Below are 25405 nucleotides of genomic sequence, written 5' to 3'. Positions count from 1 at the left end.
TAATAGGCTCGTACTGCAGTCTGTCTCAGCTGAAAGACTTTCTACATTATTTAATGAATCTGTGCCTGACAGCAGCAGCTGCATCGTACTAAGACCAGCTGGTTCCAGACATACCCTGGGATTTTTCTTGCTCTCTTGGTTTCATCTTTGTAGTCGGGTTGTTGGAGCCTTGGACTTGGCACGAGGAGCTGTGGCTTCTTTTCCCAGCTTTGCTCCTGACTCACAGGGTGACCGTAGGTGGGTGACTTCCGCCATCCCTGCCACGGTTGTAAAATGGAGATAATGCCAGTCGGGAGCTGTTTGGAGACTTGCGAATATAAAGGGTTACGTCAGTTTATATTGCAAAGTTTGGCTCTACACCCTTTCAACACTGTAGCCAGGATCATGTCCAGCACAGTTGCTGGTGTTGCTGTGAGTAGAACAGATTGTAACTCATGACAATCAGTTGTCCTTTCCCAAAACTTTGTGGCCAAATCAGGGATTCTTAATTAGGACATAAAGCTATTGAAGAAAGTTTGGCTGTTTTCCCTTCCAGGCTTTTGCAGCAAAAAAAGTGAGCAAGGTGAAGTGTGGGAGATGAAACAGGTTACGGACTCTTTTCTAGACCTTTTTTCCCCACTTGGGGTGATACTGGATCCCAGGTTTGTTGTATACTGTGTAAGCAGTTGGACTAAGTAAGTGGACAAGCTGTAGGGAGATGTTAGAGCATTGCTATCAAGTGGCCAAGAGAAGAGTTAGATCTTAAAAAGTCATTTTGACATTGCTGTCACCATAGTTCTTGCCAAGCAGGTTGGGGCTTTGTTGCACCAGGCGTGAAAGAAGCCACAAATGATAATTCCTGTGCTAAAGAGCTCACAGGCTGAAAGTTGCTACTAAGCATGCATACTAACTATACAGGAATGCGTATTTACTATAAAGTGCTCAGCTGCAGAGTTAAATGACATTTAACTTAGTGTATTTTCCTTCCCCTTCCTCACACTGGCCCTCCCACGTCCTGGACCAAAACACACCTTTATCCTTTTTTTTTTTTTTTTTTTTATATCAAGTATTTCCAGAAAAGATACTAACTAATTAAACCAATAATAGTTGGTGACTTAGGTGATTAACTTAAAGAAATGTACTATATGGTATAGGTTTCCAGATGGGCTTTTGCACAGCATGGTACTCCAAGGTCCAGATGTGCTTCTACCTGCCTCAGATCATCTGGGACCCAGATGTGGAGGGCTGTTATTTTCAAGTACAGATGTTCCTTTTACACCACTTGTGACTCTAGACCTTCCCTGAAAACGGACATAACCAAAAAGCTAGTTTAGTAACAAATTTCTGCTATGTACAGTGAAACTCGCTTTAAAATGTGGGATAGATGCTGCTCCTCTGAAGTCAGCAGTGAATTTCACACTGACTTCAGTGACAAATGAAGTGTTCTTGATTTAAAAAGATGAACCTTTGTAAAGACCCTGTGTATTGGTAAGCCCGAGCTAGAAGAAGGGAAAACTTCTTAAGGTGATGTTTGTCCCCAAAACCAGCCATCCACTCCTCTGCAGCAGAGTTTCTCTGACTCCAGCGCAACTGTAGTTAGCCGAATTCCGACACCGCAACCTCCCTGTGAAGCCCCAAGACATAAAAGCATTTTTGTATTGCAGCAAGCTGAATGCGATGGCATTTTGTGGTGATCTCAGTATAAACAAGTGAGCTCCGATGGGATATTTGCCTCATACTCCTCAAACTGCCGCCACTCTTGAGCAGCTGTTGGGGAAATCACAGCTGCCGTTCCCAGGTCTGAAAAGAAAAAGGCAGATTTTTGGATGATGATAGTATAGGAGCTGAACAAAAAGAGAGGAATGAAAAACACTGTTGGTAACTTTAGGGAACTTTATCGTCAAGATGAGCATATATAAGTCCTGCTTTAATCCTAAATTAGCAGAGGTTTACTCAAAGGAAAAAACATTTCTCTGTGAGCACAGTGTTTATGCAGATTGTGTGTCTCAGTCTGTGCAGTTATTCCGAAAGGTAGCAGTGAAGCTTGGCAGGGAAAAAATAAGTGCACATTTAATGAGTCTCCTATTTTCATAATGGAGAAGGAAAAGGTGACAGAGGCCAGATCTCTCACCTAGCTGAAAGGCTTCATATATCATATTCTTCCTTCTCTGCTGCCATGAAATAGTGGCACATTTTTCACTGTCCCAAAGGCAGACATAAAGTTTTGGCCTGGCTGAGATCCTCCATACATCAAAATCTGCACTGCAGGGAACCGATAACCTGCACATCGCACATCTTTGAAACCCAAGCTTTGCTCCACGAGAGGCCTCTGGCAAACGCTGGAGTCACAGCTAATGCTGTTCTTGGTGTGTCCACTCCAAAAGCCACTGGGTCTGACTGTAGACTAGGTGAACATCAATGTAGTGCCTTCTGCTTTATCTCCAGACAAAAAAAAAGAGCAAAACTGGGCTTACTTATTCCAGCTGTACTTACTCATGTTTGATAAGGGCCTCAGGAGGCAATAGATGTGGCATCTGGCTCAAGGCAGGGAGAAGGGAAAGGCAGAGGTCCAGGGCACGTGATGGTGGCGGAAGTGACCAATTAGACATTGGTAAAGGACTTTCATGGCATCTTGATGCTATAGGAATCTGGCCCTGTGCAAAGCTCCTGCTGAAACTTGGGAAGTTAAGAGAAGAGGAACTGTATCCTGTGGGCAGCCCAACACAGAGATGAAGCGGAGCTGGAAAGGTTTTTCCCAGCTGTAAAAATTCCTAGTATTTATTTTTTCCTTCCTAAGGTGGTCTAAAAAAAGAATGAAATATCAAACACTTATACTTGACAAAGCACAAGAGGAAATTAGGCTGCACAAATCAAAGCATCATGTATTGAATTTTTCATGTGCTCATTTCAGCTTCTACATCTTTTCAGTGTCAAATGTGCAACTGTGAAACACAGTCATTTCTAATAAAAAATGGTAATTTTTTGAAAGAAGTCAAGAACTGGAAGTTCATTCACTATACCAATTTGAATGGTGGACTTTGAACCATCCCTTTCCTGCAAAGAGTTCTGATTTTCAGAGGTTGTCTATTTACAATGTGTGGGAAAAAATAATAGTAGGAAATTACAAAAGTAACGTAAAACTGGTAGATGTATTGTACGTGGACGGAGTATTTGTTTTGATGGACACCATCACTGCAGAACTGAGATTACTTTGCTGGGCTGCTTAACTCTTCCAGCAGCCTTTCTCCCTATGGCTTTTTAACCGCGCAAGCCTCACCTCCCATTTCTTTCCCCCCCGCCAGGTAACAGGCTGGACGAAGGCTCTGACGTTGAATCCGAACCCGACCTGCCTTTGAAACGCAAGCAACGCCGCAGTCGAACCACTTTCACCGCTGAGCAGCTGGAGGAGCTGGAGAAGGCCTTTGAGAGAACCCACTACCCAGACATCTACACACGAGAGGAGCTAGCTCAGAGAACCAAGCTCACTGAGGCCCGAGTTCAGGTAAGAACCAGAGCCAGTGCATGGCAAGTCAGCTGGGTGGCCCAGCTTCTTGTTTATCTTGGGGAAGGAGACGGTAGTGCAGGGGATGAGGGTGTTGAAAGGTGGTAACGTGAATGCAGTTCTTCTCTGGAGCCGCATCCACAAGGATCTGAGTCTTAAATCCAGTTCTGCAGATTCCCACGTTCCCATGGATTTGCAGATGTGCCATTTGGATTTGGCCCGTTGCAGAGGTACCAGCTGGAGGGTTTCCATCCAGGTTGGGACCAGGAGCCAAACTTTCCCTAACTTGGCAAGGCGTTTAGCTCTCTGTTTTCTGTTGGAGAAAATTCCTCCGTTTGCCTAGGAGGAAGCAGAGTGTGTGTATGTTTGTATTTGGTGTTTTAGGAGAAATCACACCATTTACCAACCTTGCCCAGGGGAGCAGATCATATTTTGCAAAGTTTGCAAGATCTGTGTGTGAATTTTCATAAAACTTTTTTTCCCCCCAATCTCCAGAGAGCACAAAAAGGGCGGGGGGAGGGAAGAAGAGGGGAGGAGCAGGAAGGGAGGGTTTGGAGCTTGGGGACTCTGACATCTACACGATTAATAGCCCTTGTGGGAACTCCACACAGAGACCCTTATGTCTTCCAGATAAAGGCTGGGTCAGCAGTGTGTGCAAACACGCAGAGGGATAAGGAGTGTGAACAGATCGGGGGGTATAATAGAGTCCCTTGGGGAACGGGAAGGAAAGGGGGAGGGATTGGGGATTGTGCTGGGTTAAAGAAGTGAAATGGAGACCCCATCAGTCCGTCCTCCGTGTGGCCAGTGCGATTAGGTTTCAGGCTAAGCACAGGGGTCTCTGTGCACGCAGCCAAAGAGTTGAATTGCGGGCACTGAGAGAGGAGGGAGAGAGTACTCCAGGCTTGTGACGGGGAAACAGTTAATTAACCAGCTCCTCCAAAACAAAACAGGCTGCTTTTGTTCGGTTGTTCTCAGGATAATGAGCTTGATGGGCTCCCTCAGAAGCCAAAACCACCAAAAGTTTTTGCTGTTTTCCCCCAGCTGTCTGGGAATGGACATTTCCCCCCACACCTGGGACATCCACTGGTTAAGGACTTCTTTCCCAAAGAAGTGCTAAGCCAGTTGCAGCACTGATGCAGATGCCCTCTCACCTCCCTCCAGCTTGGCTATGGAGACTGCAAAAAGGAAATCTAGCAAAATTTAAACTCATTCTGTCTTTAATCTTAGCCAAAAGACTGTGCCAGAGTGTTCAACAGCAATAGTGTTAATTTTTTAGCCATGTAGGTTCATAGATAGATGGAGCCTGGGAAAGTGGCTAATTTAGGTGACTAAGTTACCAAAAGTTGGAAAGTGTAAATTCCCTCATTTTTGTTTTGCATATTCTGTTTCTAATTGATCTTGCTTGTTGTAGATGGACGTAAGATGTTAAGGAAGAAATAAAAAGAGATGTTTCTGTGGCAAACAGATGGGGAAAAAAAGGAGTTTCAGGGGAGAACAGAGTATAGGTGACACCTTTTTATGGGGTGAGAGAAACCTGCATTGCATGAGCCGTGATGTGGGCATGCTGGGGAGGAAGGGAAAAGCCCTGCAGTGCTTGGGAGCGCAAAAACCAGAGGCAGGTTCTCTCTTTTCCAAGGCACTCTGACCTCACTGTGACAAGGCTTGGGAGAAAGGAGGGAGGCGAAAACAGAAAGGGAAAGCTAAATAAATAAATAAAGAGAACCTTTCCCTCGTCTCAAGCTGTGATCTCCGAATCCTCCTACTTGCTCCCAGGCAGCTTGCATGGAGGTTCCTGCCAGGGCTCTAGTAGCAGCTGTTCTCCGAGGCACATTCCTGATGGCTTTCTCATTCCAACATCCTGGCAGAGTCAGCTTCTTCCCACCACTTTTAAGCCTGCCGCCCCTTGTAAAATTTTCTGGATATCAGAGCAGATCTTTTACTGGCTCTCGGGACCTACAAACATTAGTCAATCAAGTTCTTGTGGAAAAAAAAAAAAAAGCCACACACACACACACACACACCCATCCAGCAGGGAATCTTCTACCAACCTTATAGTCTTACTCCTGTCTCAACAGAGTTTTAAGGCCAAGAGACGTGCTTTGGATTATAGATGGCTGTTATAACAGCAGGGCCAACTGAGATCAGGGTTTCTGGGTGTTAAGGGCTATGCCAGCATCTACCCATCTATCTAGTCCCCAAAAGCTTACCATGCTAACATGTAAAACGAGAGGCAGACATACGAAAAGTGTTTTGTGACCCATAGTCACAAAAGAAACTCAAGAGCAGCCTTCACTGCTCCTCAGTGTCTGGTCATTCGTTCATCCATCACGTGGATCTCAGTGCCACTTGTCTGCTGCGCAGCTGGATCACACCCAAGTCTCTGAATCACTGCTCAGGTGTTGCCATTGGGCTTTCTTCCTCTGTCGTATATACCCAACATCCCTGCACTGGAATCCCATTTCGCTAGTCGCCATACAAGCAAAAACCAAGTGGGCCTGTCCATCTTTTTGCTTCTTTCTCCTCACCTCTTTACTTTATCATGTGAAAGGTGAACTTACCTAAGTCTCATTCATTCTCTCTGATACCTGAGTATTTGCATACCATAATCTCTTCCACATGAAAAGCTGATAGCTCTGTTAAACTTTATTGGCAGGCCTCGGAGTCTGGCTGGTCACGCAGCTGTCCAGCTAAGTGGAAGTTTGACACGTTGACAGCTAATAAAATTCACAAGCTGAACAACAAGAGGGGGTGGTGGTGGGGAGCAGTTCCAAGATCCGGTTTCTCATCTGCTAGGAAGATCATGGGAGGGTGAGCAATATTTTTGCAAGGTCACTGCAGTGTCTGTGTGGTTGAGAGACAGGATTCCAGCATTCAGACATTCAACACGCCCAAAGGTACGAGCCATTAAAAGGTTAATCCCAAATTGAGCATAGCCAGGGACACGACTGACATGGATTTCCAGAAGGATGAGGATTACAGTGCCAAACCCATGCCTAGCGAGACCACCAGTGGAAATTCCCACTGACTTGTTTTTGTGGAAGGCAATGTCTTGACTCATGTGTCCACACTAATCGTCCAGTACTGAACAAATTCTTGCCCATCTGCAAGCTCCTATTTCCACCCTTCCAGAAAACAAGCTGTTGAATGCCAAGTGTTCATGGATTTAAAAATTAAGTCTAACAGCTAAGCAATTCACTTAGCTAATTTAATGGAAGCTTTGATTTTGATCTTGAATGTATTTTGGGTTTCTACACCAGTTTTTTGCAGTTATCTAACTGATGATGTCAAAGTTTTTATATGGAAAACCCCCCTAAACAGGATTCTGTCACAATTTTGAAAGTTTTCTCCCTGGCGTTTCTGGAGAAGGGACATTTTTCAAAACAACCCTTTTCTCATAAACAGTTTAGCTTTGCCAGTACACTGGTTTTCAATAGGAATATAGTTTTGTCAGGAAATTCTTGTCTAGGGGTAGAAATGACTTCTCAAAGCAATGCTAAGAAGCACCGAGTACATCAGTCATGGGTCTAGGGAGTTGAAACTAACCCTTCTCCTAGACGATCCTATTTGTGGGTGTTTGCCCAAATGTGTTGTGTTTTTAAGACTAGTTACCAACAAACCTCAGTGCTTATTTCCATTTTTCACTTGAACAATACCAACAGAAAGGAATATAAGGTAAAACAAAGCAGTGCATATGCCCAAATTGTCCTCAGGTCTGCACTACAATCTCAAGTCACTTAGAAATTTCTGCCCTGAAAATGTTTTTCACAAATAGACCTTGGTGCATGGGCTCCCGCACAAGCAGCCCATCTCCAGTTTTCCTGGTGCTATAATGAGTCAGATGTGGCAGGCTCTGAAGTATTATCTCAAAAACCTTTCCCAGAAACCTACCAAAATTGTTCCCAAAAAATAGATGGCAGGTTTTGCTTCTCATCGTCACCTGCGGGTGATTCAGATGATCATACCACAGGCAGCTGGGTATAAGCATGCATACCGCTAGCCAGTGCGTTAATCCCAGTTCCTATGGTTTGGGCAGTGGGTGCTTTCTGGAAATAAATAAGAAGCGCAAAAGGGTGGGTGCGTTGTGATGCTGATGTCTGTTATTAATCCCCAGGAAATTCCATGCACTGAGAAACCGTTATTTCAATAACAAAATTAAACTAGACAGCAGGAGTCGCAACCCAGTGCTTTATTGATCATTTTTATGATGGATACCATTGTGATTTCTGCCTGGGAGAAAATGGATGTTTCATTTAATAAAAAGGCTCAGAGCAATTCTGTCTCTGAAATCTTGGTGCATTTCTAGGCTACTCACATAATATGTATTTTATGACACAGTTTCAAACTGTAGTAAACAAACAGCCATATTCTAGATCGTGCTGCAGCGGCTCAGACATGCCAAATGGAGCACCAGAAAAGAAATGGCATTCAATTTTGCTTGAAATTTTTCACAAAGCAATTCTGTTCTCAGTGCAGAGAAGCTGAAAAACCATCGTTTACCCGCAGTACTCTGCAGTCCAGTTTCCAGAAAATACATGGATTTCTCAGGAACTTCTCAAATATCTCTGTTGTGGGCTGGTGAGGACCCCAGTGCTGTTTCAGCAGCTGTCACTGTGGTCAAAGGTCTGTCCTGTTCCTTGAGATGGTGCTGTTTGAAGTTGAAGGTATTATATGGAGCGATGGTATGGTGGTAAGCAGGTCTGCCCCAGCTCCGAGCATTAACTCGAGTCGTGCAAAGCTGCTGGAGGCTAATGCTCTTTGCCTGGTGTTTTGCTTCCCAAACTCTTTGAGATGCGTCCAAACTGGCTCTTCTGAGGCAATCCCCCTCCCTTAAGGGTCAGCTGAGAATGTTTTCTTTCTTCCTGAGGGTCCGACTAGTTTACATTTCTTGTGAAGAGAGCTGCGATGAGGTTATGACACAACAGCTGCCCTGTGTTTTTGGCAGAAGCCGGGGCACTGAGAGCCTGTGCAGAGGAGCCGGCAGTTGGGGCTCTCGTTGGCACAGGCTGGCTTGGCACACTCGTTTTGCACGGCACGGGGCCAGCCGTGCTCTCGCACACCGGAGCGTCCAGATAGACGGCCCATGGCAAGAACAGCCCCTGGCACCGTGGCAGCTGGTCCGTGAGAACCGCGGTGGCACCGGCGGTGCGTGTGCCCAGGCACGTCGAGAGAGCAGCGGTGCGGTGCCAAGCAGCATCCAGCTCCCGGGAGAGGTCGGGGAGAGGGTAGCACGCTTCCAGCCGGCTTTAAAGAAGCGGCTCTGCAAGGTAAAGCCAGCAAGGGCTGAATGCAGCCGAGATGGTGAGGAGGGTCCAGATGCTTCCCCCTCATGTCTCATCGAGATCTCGCTGCAGAAGGATGTTGCTAATGAGAGAGAAAGGGCGGCTGCAGTTTTCTAACATTACTTTCTGTTTGCTTAGTGAATTGGTGCTCGATGTCTCACGGCATTGCTGCTGTTCTTTCACATCTCTCCACCCTGAACTAGAAAGAGAAATGCAATTGGATTAAAGGAAAGAGTAACCCATAGCATACTTACCCCAGCAGATATGCTCCAAATAAGCCCTCAATCTATTTACTAGTCACACAAAATATAAACAAAAACAAACTGCAAAATAAATTTCCAGGTATCCAAACCACAGTGGTGAGTCTTTTTCCACCTGAACTCTGGAAAAGCCAGAGACGATCTCTTAAAATTGCAAGCACATCCTAGGTCCGTATCTAAGGGTTTGCTTAGAAAAGCATCAGCACTTTTGGCATTTCTAGTAGAATTACAGTTACCATCCCCCTTAGAAATAGAAATGTCCCACTGACAGGGGACACAGTCCCAGCTATGTAAGCCTAAGGGCATCTTGCTGGAGAGAGTCAGCGCTATTTCGTTAAGTATATTATACTTTACTGAAGATGAGAATGATAAGCCTAATCCTGTAGTCCTTCTGGCAAAGCATTGGTTGGAATCAACAGGAATGAATATAAACTTCAGGACTTGCAGCATAATTTGACAAGACCAGCTTGTTTTGTACATGTGGGGCAGGAAATCTGTATGAAACAAATAGAGAAATTTATGTCAGAAAGCGCTGCTTTGAACTTGCTGGCTTCTGCAGATGGAGGAATCCCTTCAGTTCAGTAAAATGTGACTTTTAGATAAAACTGTTGGGTTTTGTGTTGAGATGCAAAACCTGGAACTGACTTTTCGATTGTTTGTCCTATTCTGCTTTCCTTGGTCCGCTTTGGACCAAGGAGCAGAACTGCCAGCCTCATGGTTGCAAGCTGAAAAAGGGATCCCCTAAACAATGTGGTAATGATTTGATTTTCTTACAAAGGAAAGAGGGTCCAGAGGCCAAAGCAATGAACGAGATCCCAGTTCCTTGGATGAAGCGCTTGTGTATAACACTGCGCACTCAGCTGGTCTAAATGGAAGTCAGTGAAGTTGCACTGATTTATAGCAGCAGAGTGTCTGTCCCATTGTATTAAAAACAAATAGGGCCTCCCAGAGGTTTTATGAGAAGAACCTTTATTACAAAATTTCCAGTCCAACGAGAGTGCGGACCAAAATGTCCCTCGTACGCTTTGCTGCTATGCCCTATGCTGAACCTCTGATTCTGGCAGAGCCACCAGCCGGTGTGTGCCCGTAAAGCGAGCAAGGACGCCGTGGCTTCGAGCAGCCAGCATGCATGGCTCTTGCCTGTACTCATCTCTGCAGCTGAGGAGGCTTTCTCTTTACTGGGACAACAATTAAATAGATTCTGTTTGGTCAACAGTAAAAAATGTTTATAATAATCAGGAGGAGGGTTCACCAGGATGTTTTAATCTTTGAGGCACTTCTTGTAGCACTTAAGCTGTTTTTAAAAGCTCATAGATTTTTCTTTTGCAAAAATAAATTTGATAGTGGGAATTGATGTGCTGCTGGTTTTGCTGTTAAAGCCCAGCCTATCTCTGGCCAAACAATAGCAGCAGGAAATCTACTCCCCAACATCTTATTCACTTCAGTGAGGTGTGAACATCAAAGCCTGTTCCAAAATGTTTAAATGCAACTCTAAAACCGTTAAGACTTGGCTTCTAAGAAGCAAGTGTTCAAGTGGAGAGAAAGCACTTCATAGAATACACTACTGAACTCATCCTAATGTCTTTCAGCTTCCACAAGTCCCATTGATCCTCAGACATAGGGCTTATAAAGAGATAAACAGATAAGTAAAACAGAGGTTTTATTTTAAATTTTATTTTATTTTAACAGAATTTCCTTAACAACTGAAATAATTACTGAGAAGCATAGTCTGTAAAATGTAGAGCTGGAAAACACAACATTTGCAAACAATCATTCAGTATCCAATAGCTATTGCATTCAGTGCTTTTTTTTTTATTATTTGTAAATATTAACTTTTATTACAGTAAGGGGTAAAGCTGCATCACTGGGCAGGGTTGGATTTGGAGCTGTGAAGCCGTGAGTTCAAACCTGAGCTTAGGATGTCTCAGCGTGAAAGTGGACAGACCTGCCCCATTTCTCCTGCCTCCTGCTTCCCCATCTGCAGTATGAAATCCGTTAGCAGTTATAAAATGTTCATACTGTGATGATCATTTAAAGGTAGAGATGGCCGTTTGGTTGAGGAAATGTTTGAGACATGATTAGACAGCCACTCAAAGATTAGAAAGAATATTGCAAGAGTACAGTAATCCATGTCACAATCAAATATTTCCCTGCTAACAATGGTTTGTTTGTTTGTTTGTTTTTAAAATAACTGTTTTGCAAAAAAGTCCACATGCCACGAACTGTCTGTTAAAATTCTTCAATAGATTGTTATAAATAGCTAACACCTTCAGGAACTGGGGTATGCCAGGAGAAATATAGGCTAAATTCATTGGATAATCTCATTTGTGAAGAGTCATTTGTTCTGCTCCACTAACCTTGTTTAATATTTATCTTAACCGTATCACCCACAAGTGACAGAGGCTCAACGTTTTAGGCACTGAACCAAAGTGTCACTAGATACGGCCGTATCCCTAAACGCACAGATAAAAATCTACGTGCCTAAAATCGGTGCACTGACATGGGCTTTTTTTCTTGTTCTGTAAAGAATTATCTCAGTAGCCTCAGTGATGCTCGTATGTCTCTGATGTCTGTTTTTCACCCTCCTCAGCACCTGGCAGAGGAAGCGCAATCATCATTAAACTGCTGTGAGGACTTACAGGATCCCAACTCCCTGTAACATCTCAGCCCTTTTCAATCTCGGCACCATCTGAAACAAGGCATTCGGATGGAGCAGTAACTACCCCGGTCTCTCATCGCTGTTGCTGCAGGAGTTCCCCGCTAAAAGCCTTCTGCATCAGGCTCCTGGGCTTCCCAGGATTTGCAGCATTTATGACTAGTGTGGACAAGGCACTGCAGGGATCTGCCCTGGTTCAAAGGAGAACCTGGAGAGGGCCTGATCTGGCAGAGTCGCCTCTATGCAACCTGGGGAGGAACCTAATCTGACTTTGGTGGAATTTTTTTGGTGTGCTTGGGCCGTAAATGTCCATATGATTCTATTCCACCTGGTTTCTGCAACCTCTTGGGCCTGTGAAAGCAAACACATGTTGCATCTCTTCCATTCTGCTGGAAAGCAAAGGCACAACTTGGCTTTTTCAGCCCTGTTTCCATTTACGAGCTCATTTATCCCATCTATCTTTCTCCAACATCAAGTCCTGATTAGGCTGAGCAGGAACACAACAGGCTTTCTTTCCCACAGGAGGCTCTTTTTGACCTTCCTTTCCTCTCCTTGTCTGACAAATTGTGGGAGCTGACCCATATCTCAGCGGCTGCGGGGATAATTCAGTCCAGCCCCATCCTGGCAGGCAGCTGTCTCTGCAGCCCTTCTCTGCTCGTTGAGAACAAGTGGCTGGGACATCTCGGGCCGGCCGTTGGCAGGGTTGGGTGCAGGCGTTCAGGTTAAATAAGAACCAGTGCTAACCTTTGCCCCAAACCCAGTCTGGCCGGGAGGATGGGCTCTTCTCAAATCAGCTGGTTCTGCAAGGCAGACAGTGATGAATTGGAGGGGTTTCTTAGTCGTGCCGTGCCTCCCTCTCCCATCTGTGAAGAGGGTGGTGAAGGTAACAGATTGAGTGATTCTGCGATGAACATCTAGCAGTCAGGATCCTTGTAGCAGCATACTCGCTTACTGAGCAAGCTGCATGTGGACTCTGGTCTTACCTGGGCTCTGGGCATGACTAGAACACGAAGAACCTATCTTAAGTTACTTTCCATGAGGGCATTCCTGTATCTATCTGCTTCCCCTCAGCTGAGCAGTTTCTGTAACACATCTCTTGTCTAATTAATACTTTCTTTGGAAGATAATTCACAGGACAAAAGCCCCAGATGTCTTTAGCAGGTACAAACTGTTGTCTTCAGTGGCCTATATTATACTTCCATACCCTTGGAAAGCAGCGCATTTACACAGCGCAGGATCTCTTTGCTGTGCTCAGACAAATGATCACAAAGAACTTGTCTTTTTAAGAAAAAGTAGGTTTCTGATGTGCTGGGTTTTCTGCTGTTGGGTTCTTCACACAGCCCTTTTCCCAAATGCTGGCTACGTTTGTCCCAGCATAAAACTCTAGTCGTGTGGTCCAGCCCCAGCAGCCTCTAGAACAACGTCTCCATAGGTAGACCAGCAACTTCAAAACTTCCTCCTCTTCCTCATCTTCTTCCCACCGGTCTGGTTTTAGCAGCCGTAGCCTTCACCCCAGGCTTAACATGGTGTAACAGGATCCTCTGGCAGGGGGAATCTTTAGTGGCTGATAAAACCTTAACTGTTGTGAAATGAAAGCAGGTTCCCTTTGAAGTGCGCCTCGCATTACAGTTAGATGCTCTAGCCTCTATATTTTAACTACCAATAAAATGATTTATAAGCATAAAGGCCTGAGCCACCTTTAAGGCGGGGGAAGGGAAAGAATTGCTAACGTCATTAGCTGGAATGTATCCTCTTTTTTTCTGCAGGTTATAAATAAGGGGCAGAATCAACCTGTTTGGGCCATGAAATGTCCCTTCCTCTGCACGGGAAGATAAATCCTATCAATTCCTTTGTGGAAGATTTCAGTGTATTTGTGGCTGGATTCTCCAGCCAGGCTCTGTTAGGAAGCGCTACGTTTAAGCATGTAGTTGTGAATCTCATTTGGTGCACGTGTATTTACTATTATTATTGTTTATTATTTGTTTTGCTATGATGCTCCAGCCAAGACAGAGATCTTGCTGCGCTGGGTATGGTGCCTACTGGCAGTTAAAGAGAGCTTCTTTCTCAGATGGCCGATTGTTGAAATAAATTAAAATGTAAGAAAATGTGGGTTTTACCCTCAATTTAGAGGTGGCGATCTGATGCATGGGTTGTATAAGGACCAAAATTTGTTGAATGCAGTAATATTTCCACTGACTTCAAATCAGAAAAGCAATAGCTTTCTTGAAGTTACAGAAGGAGCCCATAGCATAATTAACAACTGACTTTCTTTCTCTGGCGATAGTCCACTCTCTTGAAAGTTACCTTTCCTTTTTTTACAAGCTCACGTGCATTGTAGACCCAAGTATGCAAGACACCCCAAGAATGGCCCGTGCACAGGTATTTTTGATCAACTCTACCTGCTTGTAAAAGGATCCAGAACATCCTTTCATCTCCTTTAAAAAATAAAGGAACTACACACCCTTAGCTGGATGTGGAGAAGCAAGACGGGAGGCGTCGTACACGCATGTGTGAATTTTAATTCTGAACAACGGATGCAAATGTGCTTGTTGGTGCATGGACAACAATAACCTCACGTGGTGTAACATGACAACACAAATCTTTTCAAAGTTGTGTTTTGATCATAAGTTAGCCAAGCCAAGTGACGAACCACCATGGGGGAGCTGAGTGCTTGTGGGGATGTTGTTGGAGAAATGTGTCCCCTACTAGACCATCTCACTCCACATGTTTCTTCTGAACTTCTAATCCTGAGTGGATTTGCCAGCATCTGGCTCTTGGTTATAAAAAAGGAACTTTCCCACCCTTTGCAGTGTCGGGAAGATGTTGGAAATCACTGGAGTGGCTTTTGCTTTCTTGGAGTTCAGTTTCTCTTTCCCTCTTGATTCCTGGATTCATGGCTGTTTGGTTGTTTTCTCTTCAGGTATTTGAATTTTATATGCTATCCTTAGCATTGAGATCTTTTTTTTTGGAGCAGAAGCTCTTCCAGCCTGGGACTAGGCCTTTTTCTCTGAAGAGAGGTAGTTATTTATCTCCTTATGTTCAGCTAACAGAAACATTCAGACGGTTTTTATGTCCTTAACCATCAAAGTGGAAGCAAATGATATGAGAGGAGGAGTCAAGTTCTGTATCCCTAATTCAAAGCATGAATTACACATACGTGCATGCATGAGAAGAGGACAGGACCATCCTCTTTGCATGACCAGGGCAAACAAAAGGTTATTTATTCATTTGTGTTGCTCACTGCTCCTAGAAACTGTGCCGCAAATTGGATTATATAAAAGAGTTGTAAAGTGCTACAAACCTTAATGTTCATTCACTTCTCTCTCCTTAACTCTGCCCTAGATTTTGCTAGCGACTTTTGGTGCCAAAAATGGACACAGAGATTCTGACCTGCATGGACTTTGTTGATCAATGCAGATCGGATGTAAGCTGACCTATTTCTGTCACGCTTTTGGAAGGTGCTAAGAGGTTATGCTGCTTCAGCCAGTAGTGCAGTGCAGTAGGAACAGGTCTGTAAAAAGATGCGTTTGGTGCCAAGGACCTGACATCAGCACTGTATTATACATTTCAGGGAGTTTAATTTAGACCAGCTCTTCCAAAGGAAACGGGCCTTTTTTTGTTCTCGCTGTACGTGGATGTAAAACAGCGAGAAGTGAAGGACTGCCCAGGACTAGGTCCTTCCTAGCCATCAGCAGCAGCTCACACACAACTCTCATTAGCAGGTTTTAATCAAACTGTTTCCACAGTGCAGTAGAAGATGAGTAACATGTAGGAAGAGCAATAGTAGACTGTGATCCAGAGAACCTCACGGAAACGTGTGTGTGAAGCTCAGTGTATGCTTGTTTTTGCAGCAATCACCACAGCAGCGCACGTGGACGGAGAGCCAACGCTCCATTAAATAAGCACCTCGCAATGAAAACACGCTGCCTTGTCATGCCGAGTGAATTACAATACCCACAGGTGCCAATAAGAAAAAGGCACGCTAACAAGTGACCATTTACGGGGGACTCAATTTAAAGGCCAGAGAAAAGACACCCACTTTGAGATTTGGGTCATGTCTGAAGTGCAGAGTGCATCGGACTAAGGTTCTGCTATATTTGGGGCATAGAATTTTGTTTTGGTTCACAAGATGTAGGGACAGTTTGGGCTGCAGCGCCTCAAACCCTTGTAACCCCAGCTTCTGATCTGACGTTGAGCAGCTTGGAAGCCTGATGGAGGATTTTTTTTCCCCCGGAATGCTTTACACTCTTGATTTTTCCTCCATTTTTTCGTGTTGCTGTGAAATTTAATCGTGTTTTCTAGCCCTTTAGGCCTCACAAAGTCCGGCAGCTGCATTCTCATCTGGCTTGAAAGCTTATCCGCATACTTCTGAACCCCAAACAGGGATCGGGCCTGAGAGCCTCTCTGATTAAATGAAGTAAACCAAGCCCAAGAGACAGCTTGAGAAGCCCTTTCCACTATGCAGAAGGGAGATTGCCCACGATAAAACACATTGGGGCAGACAAATGCATTTAGGAAAACCTCCCCTTGAGTCTTACAGGTAAACTAGCGCTGTAGGAAACACGAGCCCAGCTTTGCACATGCATTACTACTGGGTTTATTTTAATGCACAGACATTTAAATTGGCTGCAGTACAATTCTAGTGCACGCTGCAGTGCCTCTTGCAAGGAGAGCATGTCTTAGCATACAGACAACAGTGATTTGCTGCAGTACAGAGAAGCTAAGAAAACCCTGTATTCCCTCCGGTCTGGTTCTATCTATTTAGCTTGTCTAACATAGAAACCATGATGCTAATCTGTCTATTTATCCCTCCTAACAGTGCAGCCGTGTTGCTATTATGGTACTTAATCCTTCAGCATAATTCACATAGTTGTCAGATAACAAGGCAGAATGGCCAGGTGGTAGCAATGCATCTATTTGGTATGGACTCTCTCGGAATACACAAGCTAAATTATTCCTCTTCATCTCACCCTACTGCTGATAGCACCCTCCCACGCTCGCGGTAGTCTTTTTAAGAATTTTAAATGCACGTATCTTCACCCAGGAGACAGGGCAGTAGTAGTATTGTCATCTGGGAGAAAGGAAACTGAGGAACGGAGACAAATACTCACAAAGTCTGTGTCAGGCAGCGACTTGAACCTATTTTTGGCCAGTGCTGTAATTCAGGATGTGTTTCCATCAGCAACCCAGGTGAGATGGGACAGCAGCTCAGAGTCACACGCAGTCTTTCCTCTCCCCATCAGGTGTGGTTCAGCAACCGAAGAGCGAGATGGCGCAAACAGGCGGGAGCAAACCAACTTGCAGCATTCAATCATCTGCTGCCAGGCGGCTTCCCGCCGACAGGAATGCCGACTCTCCCCCCGTACCAGCTTCCGGACTCCACCTACCCAACAACCACCATTTCCCAAGGTGAGCACCCGTTCACCTGCGCTGCTCCTCTTCTCTTGCCCTACGTCATCCCATTGTTCTTTCCCTTTCTGATTCATGACATCCTGCTAAGGCTCTTGTAATACATAGGTGGTTTTCCTTTAGTTGGGAAGACCAGGTTTTTCCTCAATGGAAACTCCACAGTTTTCTCTTCTGTCTCTTGGTTCTTTCTGCTGTGTCAATGTGTCTCATGACTGTAGTTCTTCTGTTCAGCTTTGCAACAGTGAGCACGTCAGTATAAAGCGAGTATCACATAGGTGATCCTTTGTTCTGGATAAAACTCCATACTGGGGTTCAGTGGAAGGAGTATTGCTAATTCCATTTGGCTTTGTCCTTGGCCTTTACAAAGGAATTTACGGCTTTGGTCTGAGAGAAAACTAAGAGAAAATACAGATATTTCATCCCAGGTTTGCCTATTTTGTACTGTGCATAAACAGTCACATGATACACTTACGGAGAACAGAGATGGTGGGACCCAGAAACTGAGATCAGGATAGCCAAACCATCAATCCATGCTTTGCACCGTTCCAACTGTAACACCCCGTGACTGTTTACCTCTGAACGCTCTCTCCACAGACGGGGGAAGCACTGTACACAGACCCCAGCCCCTGCCGCCATCCACCATGCACCAGGGAGGGCTCGCTGCGGCCGCCGCTGCTGACACCGGCTCTGCCTACGGGGCCCGACACAGCTTCTCCAGCTACTCGGACAGTTTCATGAATGCTGCAGCTCCTGCCAACCACATGAATCCTGTTAGCAATGGCCTCTCTCCACAGGTATGTGACCCGCTTCCATTCTCATTCTTTGGCTGAGAGTATTTGGCTGGTCCAGATCCTCTGAGAGCAGGGCAAGCTTCAGGCTAGCACAGTGTATTATGGTTAACAAGGCAGTTATTGTTATTGTCTTGGAGGCAGCCTAGTTAAAGCAATTAGTTAATTCGTTTATCGTCAGTATCTCTATCCTGAACTCAGCACTGTACCGCCAGAGCATTTGTGTCCTGTTAGTTCCCATATTCGGGTTAGCACACTGTAATCGGAAACACCAGGACCTAGAGCATCAGAAGACACAGCGTCCGTGTCTTCTCAGCCCTCAAAAAATATTCCAGTGCAGGTGTGGGCCCTTCAGTTGTGGATTTTAGCCTAATGACAGCATGCTTGACTTTTTTAGTTACTTTTTGCAGGCTCTCTTTAGAAATAAACCGTGATTTGTGGGCAACTGATTTAGAGATTACCTGAAGCCAGCTGGTCCAAGTCTGGCTGAATGTAGAAAGCCCTTATTTATGGAAGTGCCATGGATCTGAGCCTTCATTAAAACACAGGGATGTAGATCTGGGATTTAGTTTTGAGAAACTAATTGTCACGTAAACAATTCTGCAAACACTTTCCACAAGGTCAGAATAAGAGGCGTAGGTAAGCTTTAAAGAACGAAAGATACATTTCATACGCATCTGTGTAAAAGAATGGAGTGTGTGTGTTTTAAGTTTACCGAGCAACAGCCGTGGCCTCCCCATGTAATACACCCTTGATTTCAAAATCCCTGCTTGAGCTCAGAATAGAGCACCCACGACCTGACTCTGGGATCTGTGCTCCAAGCCTCAGCCCAGCTGCCTTCCAAAGGGCCCTGTCCCAGGTTTGCTGCCAGTCGTGTGGGTGGCTTTTCAGTGCTGCATGTGACAGAGGAACAAGCCTCAGCAGTGCAGAGAGGTTAAAGTCTCCCTCGTTAGCGGGTCTAGAGAAAGCAAAGCTTGAGCTATGTGTTTGTGCTATGGGAGTAGAGTTCTGTCCTCAGCTGGTGGACTCTGCTGAAGTCAGTGGAGATGCCAGGATGTACGCCACCTGAGAATACGGCCCACCCTCTCTACCACTGTCCTCGGATAAGAATTCTAATTTTCTGCCACCTCATTAGATAGAGCCTTTGACCTTCTCTTTGATTTACTTGATGTAATCTGTCTTCCAACTGCATATTTACTTTTAAGTGGAGCAAGGCACATACTGTATGGTGAAAATTAACTTGCAAGGACTTGTATTCATGTGGTGCCTGCCATCCCGGAGGGGTACCAAATATGTTTTACGTTTGCTCTCAATCACTTGTGAAATACAGAGACGTATGAAGTGCACTGCAGCGGTTGTTTCAGAGTGGCCAGTAACACTATTTAAGACAGGAAGTGCAAAATAATTTGAAACTACAAGGAGAAATTAGGTAGGCATCTGAAATGAAAAGGCTACAACTGTTTAGAGAGGAGTCCAATAAGCAGGGACATCAGAGAGGTATATAGATTTTAAGGTCCAATAGCTTGTGATCTCTCGAGTGTGAAAACAAACATTGAGTGTCAATGGAAAGAAGGAAATTTTGCAGCTTCTCTGAAATGGTATAAAAATCTCACTTCTAGCTTTGAATGGTCATAAGATAGAAAATGTAGAAGTGTGACTGGCATGAGGCTGAATCTTGCCTCAAATAGTGTAATTTGTGGGGGAAATAGGGAGACATTTTTCTGACAAGGGATTTCTAATAGCACTGGGCTTGGGAGATGAGCATGTAATATGGAATTCAAAGGCAGACTGCAGGTTAGATGGTCCAGGGCACGTGATTAATTCAGATTATCACAAGTGCAATTTAGCACCATAGAATAAGTTAAGGATGAGATCCACGTGATAAGCTGCACGAGCACTAGACATATACAAGTCCATCATGCAATTTCCATTTCTGTAGCTTCATCATCTACTTACTAGTCCTGCTCACTAAATCAGAGGCTCATTGAAATGACCAGACCAACGCTTTTTCTATGCTTATCCCTATCCCAAATTACCCTGCCCCCAGGCTCAGGCTAGGGGAAGATAGAGTCCTGAGCCAATAAGCCCTTTGTATGGGAAAGAGAGGATACATTATCTGGCACTCCTGAAGAAAAGAGAGCTTTGCACCCCCAAGAATGGGAGATTCCCATTTTCCTAATGCTTTTAATCATGTGAGGGCCAAGCTATCAGCATATAAATTCTTCTATTTCTTTTGTGCATAGAAAGGCTAACCCAGGTTATTTTATGACTGCTTTATATTTACTTATCTTGCTACCTTCGTGGCTTTCTAAGCTCTCTGCTGTTCCTAGTGGAAGGATGCAAGAAATACTCCTAACAGCATAAATGGGAACTCGTAGAAGCGTCCTCTTTTACGTGGCAGGGTGGGTAGAAGCTTTGTGATGTCTCAATATAGGACACTGCGTAAATTATTTGTGTGTAATTCAGCTATTCCACGGCATTACAGGTAAAACTCATTGCACCTCAGCCCTCTCATCCTCCTGTCCAGCTGTCTGTGGTATCTGGTTGCTCTCTGCAGGGGTAAATATCAACTACAGGGAAGAAGGGAGTTCAGGAGATAGGAAAAAAAAAATTGGGAATTTAAAATGATGGCAATTTGTCTGAGCTGCAAACAGACAGTTCTCTGGTTTCATCCCTTAGCAGCAGCAGGAGGGAGATTTCTTTGCAGTTTAGACAAGGAGGTGGGGGCCAGCCTGGCCGAGAGCTCCCAGCATTTGCTGCCACTCGGCACGCTATCCAGTTACCCCGGGATTGGGTGTCCCGGCCAGAATCCACCAGACGGGCTCGGTGCTGGCAGCTGAAATTCTAGAGGAGAAGCATGGCATTTCCATTCTCACAACAGAGAAAAGGGGATTACGTTTGGCCTCTGCGGGCTTGGTCCCCCCACGCACACACGCATTTTAGTCCTCCCCCTCCTGACAGAAGGAGCAGGCACTGCTGGAAGTTTTACCCAGACTTCACATGGGAAATGGGCACGTTTTTGCTGGTTTTCCAGCCTGTAGCACACACAAAGCCTTGTGCCTGTAGGGCTCTGCTGCTGGATCTCTAAAGCATTTCCCATGCAGTTTTCCCAGTGTAAGGGCCGTTCTGCCTCTATTCCAGACCTGCGGAGTGAGAGGTCAGCTGGGAATGTTTGTCTTCAGCTACTTCATCCCATGATGATGTTTTTTGTGACGCTTCCTATGAGAGCACCAGCTTGGTTGTGCAAAGGATGGTCCCACATGATTAAACCACCACCTAGCATGGTCTCTCTCATGTCATACTCCTTCCTAGACCTTAGTGAGAGTCCTCAGGGTAACCCAAGGAGTGATCTGAGATGGTTTCGTGCTGGGACACCCTTGGTAGGAGAGAGATCTTGCTCTGAGTGTTGCCTGTTGGAGAAAGCAAACTTCACAGGCTGGCCAGCTGCAGCCAGATGAGTCACCTTGCATCTGCCAGGATGCACGGAGTGGCTGCAGCAGGCACGGATTATCAGAGAGTAGCTCAGTACTGGGGAGGCAGAACGTGCAAGCAGTGAGGTCCCCGTCGCTCCCCAGAGGTCGCGTGGGTCAGCAGCAGCTGTCACAGATTCAGCTGGGCTGACTCAGTGGCTCCTAACTGCCTCCGAGCTGGCATTAATGCCTGTGCCAAAACTTAGCAAAGATATAGAGACCCAAAGCAAAGTTAAATATGAAGAGTGAGTAACCAGTTAGCAGTCATACTGAGTGTGATTTCTGGCCCTGGAGCTTCAGTCTCATCATTTCTCATGAGTGGGTTGTAAACCACGTGTGTGCGTGGGCGGGTGGGATTTCAGATACACCGTAAATATTTCCAACTCATTTTTGTCCCACAGAGGAATCATTTCCCATTTATTTGAGAATACCTATCAACCTCAGCTAGAACAAGGCCAGGCACCAAGACAGCCTTAGCCAGGTCATGCTTCACATTGGCATCAAGAACAAGCTTTGCATCCATCTGTTTTGAAGTTCAGACCTGTGCTAGCTGAGTACTGTCCCGGAGTGTGGCTGGGGTAAGAACTGAGAGAAATAGCTCGATGTAACGGTCAACTCAGTATTAAGTCCAGTTGTGTCCTGATCAGCATCCGACAGTCCATCCAGAAGTGTGTACGCTGCAGTGCGAGCTGAGGTGGGAGGAAATTAGGTGAATTAAGCAGCACATTACAAGTCAACATAAAGAGAAAAGTGAGACATTTGACTGCGCCTCTGCCGTTTGCGATGACGGGAAATTCTCTGAGTGCTTTTCAAACAGCAAAGCAGTAGGGTCGTATTGTATTCTGCGCTGCTTTCATCTCTAGCACATCCCTTCTGCCTTTTAAAATGTCTTCATGTTTTTTAGGAGGATTTTGTCCACTGCTTCGCCTCCTAAAATTCCTGCTGCCCTTTTAGATCCAGGCCTGTATCTTAAATCTGTCTGACCGTTCACTGTAGCATGGTTGAGGTCTTGCAAGGGGTTGTTAAAAGCAAAAGATCATTAGTTTGATGCAGATGGCCCCTGTCTAGCTGGAGAACGTATTAAGGTATAGTTAAGTCAGGCGCTTCCTATACTTTCATAACATGTTATTTCTGAGACCTTTGAATCTTTTAACAAACCCACAGGATCACCCAGAGATTAAGACAATTCCAGAAATACATAGAGCCAAGAGAAACTTGTTCATCATCTCATATTTATTGCTTTAATTTTCTCAGGGATTTTGGTGGCTTTTTTGCTCCATGAGCAAATTCATTCCCAGTGTAATGGCAGTATCTGAAGGTTGGAGGCAGATTTTACAATTTCTGGTTTATCACCATTTCTTGATAGCGTTCCTGGAGGGACACTTGAGACACAGGTCAGGCTCTGCCCACAAATTTACACTCCAGAGTCAGGGATCTTCTCAGTCTGCACAACCGTAGCACAGTTTTGTTTTCCCTGACATCATCCCAGGGCTCCAGTCTCTTCCACCATCCAGGCTAACATTTTCCTCAGCCTCACTGGGGTGGGATTAGAGATCATCTGAATCCCTGTCAGGAGCACACTGATCCTGGCAGAAGTGTGAGAAGAGCCAGCTGAGCCCTTTTTTTTTTTTTTTTTTTTTGGGAAACCTGGCAATTGGGAAGCATACAATGTTAGCTGGCGAGAGGGGAGCAGGCATCATAGTGTCTGGCTCCAGTGAGACAGCGCTCCTTCCTTCAGTGACACGGATCCCTTCTGTCTGGTTCCTTTTTTTTCTTTTTTTTCTTTTTTTTTCCCCTTTTTTTTTTTTTTTTTGTCGGAGACACTGTGCCTATAATAAGCATTCAAAATGAGTCTTGCTGGGCCAGGAGAAGGGGAGGGGAAGAAAAAGGGGGAGGAGAGGGTGAGATTTGGGGGGGGAGGGGGAAAGGGAGGAGGGGGTTTAAATAGCAAAGAATTAGAAAAAAAAAATCTGATGCAAATCACTAGTAGAGAGAAAATTATGTGCAATTACCCAAGCGATACTGGGCAGCCGTGCCCACCCCAACCAACAAGATCTCATTAACAAGCAGAAAATAAGATTGAAATGGTGTGTAAAAGAGCTGAAAAATGAATTTGAATGCTGCATTTGTCCACAATTACCCCCTCGTTCACACATATTTTATTGCAATTTTTTTATTATTCTTAATCTTTCCATCCCTCAAAGCAGATTGGGAACATCCTGGCATTACAGTTGCTGAGGGAGGAAGCATTAAGGATTCCCCGTTTCCCTGAAAGGAGACCCTTCTCTCGCTCGAATTTTAAAGGGTTGGTTTTGGACGGATAAGGATTCATTTCTCTGGCTTATCTTGGTGTAGGAACATGTTCTTCTAATATTCTTTAACCTCTGCCGCTCTTGGATGCCACCCCACACGAGCGTGTTTTTTTAACCTTGCCTCCTGGGTTCCTCTACCTCCTTTTTCCATCACTCCTTCCCCTTTCTCCTAACCTCCTTTTCCACTCCCGTTTTTTTTCCTTGTGGTCTCTGTCCTTTTCCCCCCACACTGTCTCCTCCGCATTCCCCCTGCAGCCCCATCTCTCTAGAGGACCGTGATTCCCTCAAACGAAGTATCTGCCCTTCAGAAAGTGGCTGCTGTCCCTTTTCTGAGTCTCAATTATTCCTCGCACCCTATTTCTTTCTCAGCGAGCGGTCTCCAGCCTCCCCACGACCTTGCGGCAGATTGCACGCAGGATTTTTGGAGGAGGAGGTGAACACGTGCTAAAATCCGTGTCCTTTTTTTTATTTTTTTTTTTTTCCAAGGGGAATGGGAGCTCCAGGTTTCTCTCTGGGAGAAACTGGCTCTGCTGAGACTGCGTTGGCGTTTTCCCTTGCTTGGTGTCAAATGCAGCTCCATCTCTCTAAACTTTTAACCTATGTGTCCCAGGAAAGCTGGTAGTTTTTCCATTAAAGTTTCTTACTTTCTTTTTTTTTTTTTTTTTTTATTTAACCAAACAAAGCCCATCTGCTCTTGTCAATTAGACGCCTCTGCTGCCAGCAACGGGAAAAGGGGAGAATGGAACATTTTTCTCGTGTGAAAATGGATACGTATTTATTTGCCTGATTCCTAATGACTGTTTCTGCGAGTGAAGGAGTAGGGTGGGAAGGCGGAAATTCGTGTCTGAGGGGTTAAAACGCTTTCCGTCAATCTTCAGGTTTCATAACTTTCCTCGATTGATTTGGATGCTCAGGTCCTATTGGAAACTGATTTCAAACAAATAAGGCAGCATCTTATCGCCTGAACCCTAACTCTGGGTGGCACTGGTTGTGTTTATTCCTATGTGATTTCCACTCTAGACATCGTTCTCTGTGTGTTTTACTAGATATTAAAATATTAGAAACATGGAAGGATTTCAGAGCAGTTGGTTCCTGAGCCTTGAATGCGATAGGAGCTTTGTCATTACCTCTGGTGGGTGCAGGATCAGCCCCTGTGGCACTGCACTATTTGTAAAGTATCAGAAGTAGATAAATTGGGGAGAAAGGGGAATAAGGAGAAAACAGGAGAAGAAAACAGGAGAAAAAACCTAAGGAGAATGACAAGACCAGTGACAGCAGGAAGAAGAAATGCAGGGAGGTGTGAAAGTGTCTGATAAGTCCCCAGATGTCAGAGCAGGGAGCACGTATTAAGGCACACAGGGCTAAGACACGGAAATCTGTACCCAAAATCTTTAAATATCCCTTCCCACCCAGACCTCACTACCTGCTTATGGGGTGGTGGGAGCAAAGCTGGAGCCGGGTGGGTGGAACAGGCGTTGCAGGGGCTGTAATTCCTGCTGAAATCCAGACAGGTCTGGTGAAACAGTCTGAAACACCTCTCCTCTGGGTCCTGTCTCTTCTCCACACCAGGGAGGGTAAGAAGGACTTGGCTGGCAAACACAGACTTGGAGAATTCAAATGCAGGATTTGCCCTGCTTTATGATTAATAAGGGAACTCGAGACAAGGCAGGCAGGGCAGATAGAGAAAATGAGAGATTAGCAATTAATACAGCATCCAGCCTGGCGACAGGCATTTCGGAGCGACCTCTGG

At 45.1% G+C, this 25405-nt stretch overlaps 1 protein-coding gene across 8 annotated transcripts in view; it reads left to right on the top strand.

Annotated features, from left to right (window-relative positions):
• The window catches only part of PAX7 (paired box 7), a 104022-nt gene that overhangs the window by 46707 nt on the left and 31910 nt on the right, over nt 1-25405 (top strand). For all 8 annotated transcript variants that reach the window (XM_063354048.1, XM_063354044.1, XM_063354046.1 and 5 more), the window contains exons 5-7: nt 3282-3481; nt 16920-17085; nt 17680-17879. In XM_063354048.1, the coding sequence (XP_063210118.1) occupies nt 3282-3481; nt 16920-17085; nt 17680-17879 (566 nt within the window). The remainder of the gene's footprint in view (nt 1-3281; nt 3482-16919; nt 17086-17679; nt 17880-25405) is intronic.

This window comes from Chroicocephalus ridibundus, chromosome 16 (assembly GCF_963924245.1).
Source record: "Chroicocephalus ridibundus chromosome 16, bChrRid1.1, whole genome shotgun sequence".
Classification (NCBI taxonomy): Eukaryota; Metazoa; Chordata; class Aves; order Charadriiformes; family Laridae; genus Chroicocephalus; species Chroicocephalus ridibundus.
The sequence above is the reverse complement of the archived record's forward strand: the minus strand, read 5'-3'. Positions and strand labels throughout refer to the sequence as shown.